The sequence below is a fragment of the Poecilia reticulata genome, linkage group LG12 (assembly GCF_000633615.1).
Source record: "Poecilia reticulata strain Guanapo linkage group LG12, Guppy_female_1.0+MT, whole genome shotgun sequence".
NCBI lineage: Eukaryota > Metazoa > Chordata > Actinopteri > Cyprinodontiformes > Poeciliidae > Poecilia > Poecilia reticulata.
In genome coordinates this window covers 15243628-15246761 of record NC_024342.1, presented here as the reverse complement: position 1 = coordinate 15246761, position 3134 = coordinate 15243628, and the positions used below count along the sequence as shown (strand labels likewise).

Here is a 3134-nt window from a genome sequence, read left to right as displayed (position 1 = left end):
TATATATCAATATTTTGGGGGTCTTATTAAGATGGTCGAAAAAAATCAAGCTGGCAAGTTCCTCAAGAGATAAATGCAAAAATGGGCGCCGTTGGAGTGTGGGAAAAAAAAAAAAGAAAAGCTGTCACCGTTATTTAGCAAATAACTTCGTCTTAGAACCAAAAACGGCATTTAAAAATTGAGTAAAAACATTTTTAGCAAAACTAATGCTAAATTATATCGTTTAGAAGAAGTTAGAAGAAGAAGTTCGCTAGTCTGAAATATTATCTACACTAATACTGCTATGTATTTTTTTTTATTATTTAAAAAATGTATTGATTTACTTCACATTACCCCAGAGGTGCCAAAAAAACGATTACTCCAACTTCTAAGTCGAACTTGGGTCCARGATACACATTCAGCGTCGGAGGAGAAAGAGCTTTGAATGGCGACAGAACAAGATTTTGCGCTTCGTGCAGGTTCTTGTTCCCATGATGCAATGCGCCAAATTGAAAATACGGGAAAAGTTCCTGTAAAATGTAAAAACGGAAAATTCCTTCAAATTTCTACAGTACATTTACCCGTTTTTTTTACAGTTTTGTTTTTACAGTGTACGGTTTTTTACGGTTTGGGGTTTGAGTTGCTTGTTTTCTTTTTAAGCTTTAAAAAAAAAAAACCTTTGTTTACAATCATGCCTTTAATTTCATAAAGGCATGATTTTACAAAGCAGCATCTAATTTAGTGGACACTTTAGGAAATGTTCTGTATCCATTAGTTGATAAAAAAGTCAGTAATGAAGCATGTTAAAATGTTGGACAAACAAGTGGTTTCAAGAAATTGTCAGGAGAAATAAGTTGTTCAGCTTTTACTCTTGAAGGACATTTGAAAATTAATTATAATTGCATGCATAGACCTAGAGTTATTCAAGCATGTCTATGTCCAACAGTTGACAGTTGAAAAAGGAAGCTGACTAAGGTTTGGTAAAAAAAAAAAAAAAAACTGGCGGTGTCATTGAGTTGAAATGCTTCAGATTTGGGCATAACATCTTTTTATTAAAACAGGTTTCTGACTTGGTGAGATAATCTTAATAAAATTAACAAAATTTATGTGGTAGTTGGATGCATTTAAAAACCAAAAGGGGTCGACTTCTATTTCATCTGGCATTTATTTAAATTATTGATATCCTACTCAAACTAGTACATGATTTGTAAATAAAGGTTGTTGTTTTTGTTTTTTTTTTAAAGTTTTATCAGCGATAGGCTGCTGTGATCAGCGATACGAACGGTAAATAACCTACTAAGCGTCCCAAGAGGCACAGGAGGGACCGCGTGAAGGCATTCAATGAGGCCGATAACCGCTAATAACGGCCATTCCTTTATTAGCGGTTCCATCCGAAGCGGCTTCAGTCACAATGGACTATCCAACACTTCCACTCTGAGCAAAATGGCCTGGGAATATTTTGGATTCTCCCGCACCTTTAAAACCCCAAAAAATCAACCTTTCATCACCCGCGTCAACAATGCAGCTGACATCTCCGTTATTGTCATCTACTTTCTGGTCGTCTTGGCTGTGGGAGTTATTGTAAGTGTTGCAAACTGTCAACTTGTTGAAAGCCTGTTTGCATGATTTATTTACAGTTGTGTAGTTGTAAATTGCTTAAGCAAATTGCTAGAAAAAGGTCATGTTCTTTTGTTGCTTCTTTAGGTAAAACAAACAGATTAAACATTTTTTTTCTTTCTTTTTGCACAATAATGAATGATAAGTGAGTGTCACGGCATTCCAGTTGTTCTGAACGGACGGAGCAAAGACCGTTATGCTGTGTGAGCTGAATATTACAGTGTTTGCAGTGATTCTTCGGTTCATCATTAGAGAAAATTCCCCAGAGATCCTCTGACTGTCGCTGCTGGAGAAATATTCGACATCATCATCCTTTATGAGTACAAAAAAAAAAAAAAAAAAAAAAGATCCACCATCAAGCTCAGTAAACCGGGATCATAGAGCCGTTAGCGGTTGAGACTCGTTAGCCGCTAACGGTCTCAACGCCAGTCAAAACTCAGAATAAGATGCATGAGCACAACTGATGGCATCAGTGTTCCCATCCCTACAGCGATGGGAACACTGATGCCGATCCTATGATATTCCCGGATTCTCCCATCAACAGCCCAGCTGCCAAGAAATCCTGCGTCGATCAGCCTCAACCCTCTACACGCCAACTTAAAAGCGGTGAGCGACAGAGCGGACGACGTAAAGGCTGACATCAAAGATATAAAAATATCTATTGAGTTCTTGCATGCCGAAATTGAAGACCTAAAAAATGAGAACTGTGTATAGAAGAATAAAACTGCAAAATTGGGGGCGCAAATAGAAGATCTGGAGGAGCGTGATGCAGATGCAGAGAGCTACAAACTGAGATGGTACCTAGGGCTCTACGGACTGCCTGAACATGAAGATCTTTAACAATTCGACTTTTTCTTTAGATGAAATGTATAGAGTGAATCTTATTATAATCCTAGCAAAAAAAGTATGTCCACAGAATGAAATGGAGTGAAAAAAACCCCCTCTTTTACTAATTTTCAAGAAATTGACTTAAAAATGTATATTGCCTCTGTTGAAAAACTTAACTTTAATAATAAGACACTGGTAAAAAACGATCTCTTGTCCAGAAATTTAACTCAATCTTATTTATTTTTGCTTTTATTGTTCTTTTGGCTGTAATATACCCTTCTTTGTATGTATTTGAATATATTTTGGACACTTTTTGTTATGAAAACCTAACTGAAAAAGTACACATCGTTTTATTTTACCAATGTATATATATTTATATAACTTTTGTCTTTCTAGACTTTAACATCAACACGCTCAATGTCTGTTATTATTTTTTATTTGTTTTTGTTATATTTTAATATTTGTCATTCAATTAACGTCTATATGTATGTTCATGTTGTTTGAAATAAAATTATTTTTTAAAATTCCTGGTGTTCTGTGTTGCTCAGTGTATAGAACACTAACTTAGAGCTAAACTAGATGATAAGCTTGTTTTGCAAAAGTTTATGTATTTTTTTGTCCTGTTGCAGGCCATGGTCCGCACCAATCGATCCACTGTGGGTGGCTTTTTCCTTGCAGGGAGGAGCATGGTGTGGTGGCCGGTGGGTATC

The 3134-nt window shown here is 36.0% G+C and overlaps 2 protein-coding genes across 3 annotated transcripts in view; both read left to right on the top strand.

Moving 5' to 3' along the window:
• Positions 1-3134, top strand: part of LOC103473668 (sodium/glucose cotransporter 1-like) — a 38124-nt gene that overhangs the window by 25666 nt on the left and 9324 nt on the right. The gene's annotated exons all lie outside the window — the stretch shown is intronic.
• The window catches only part of LOC103473669 (sodium/glucose cotransporter 1-like), a 32518-nt gene continuing 30673 nt past the window's right edge, over positions 1290-3134 (top strand). The window contains exons 1-2 of the mRNA XM_008424073.2: positions 1290-1560; positions 3054-3125. Of these exons, the coding sequence (XP_008422295.1) occupies positions 1321-1560; positions 3054-3125 (312 nt within the window). The 5' untranslated portion in view covers positions 1290-1320. The remainder of the gene's footprint in view (positions 1561-3053; positions 3126-3134) is intronic.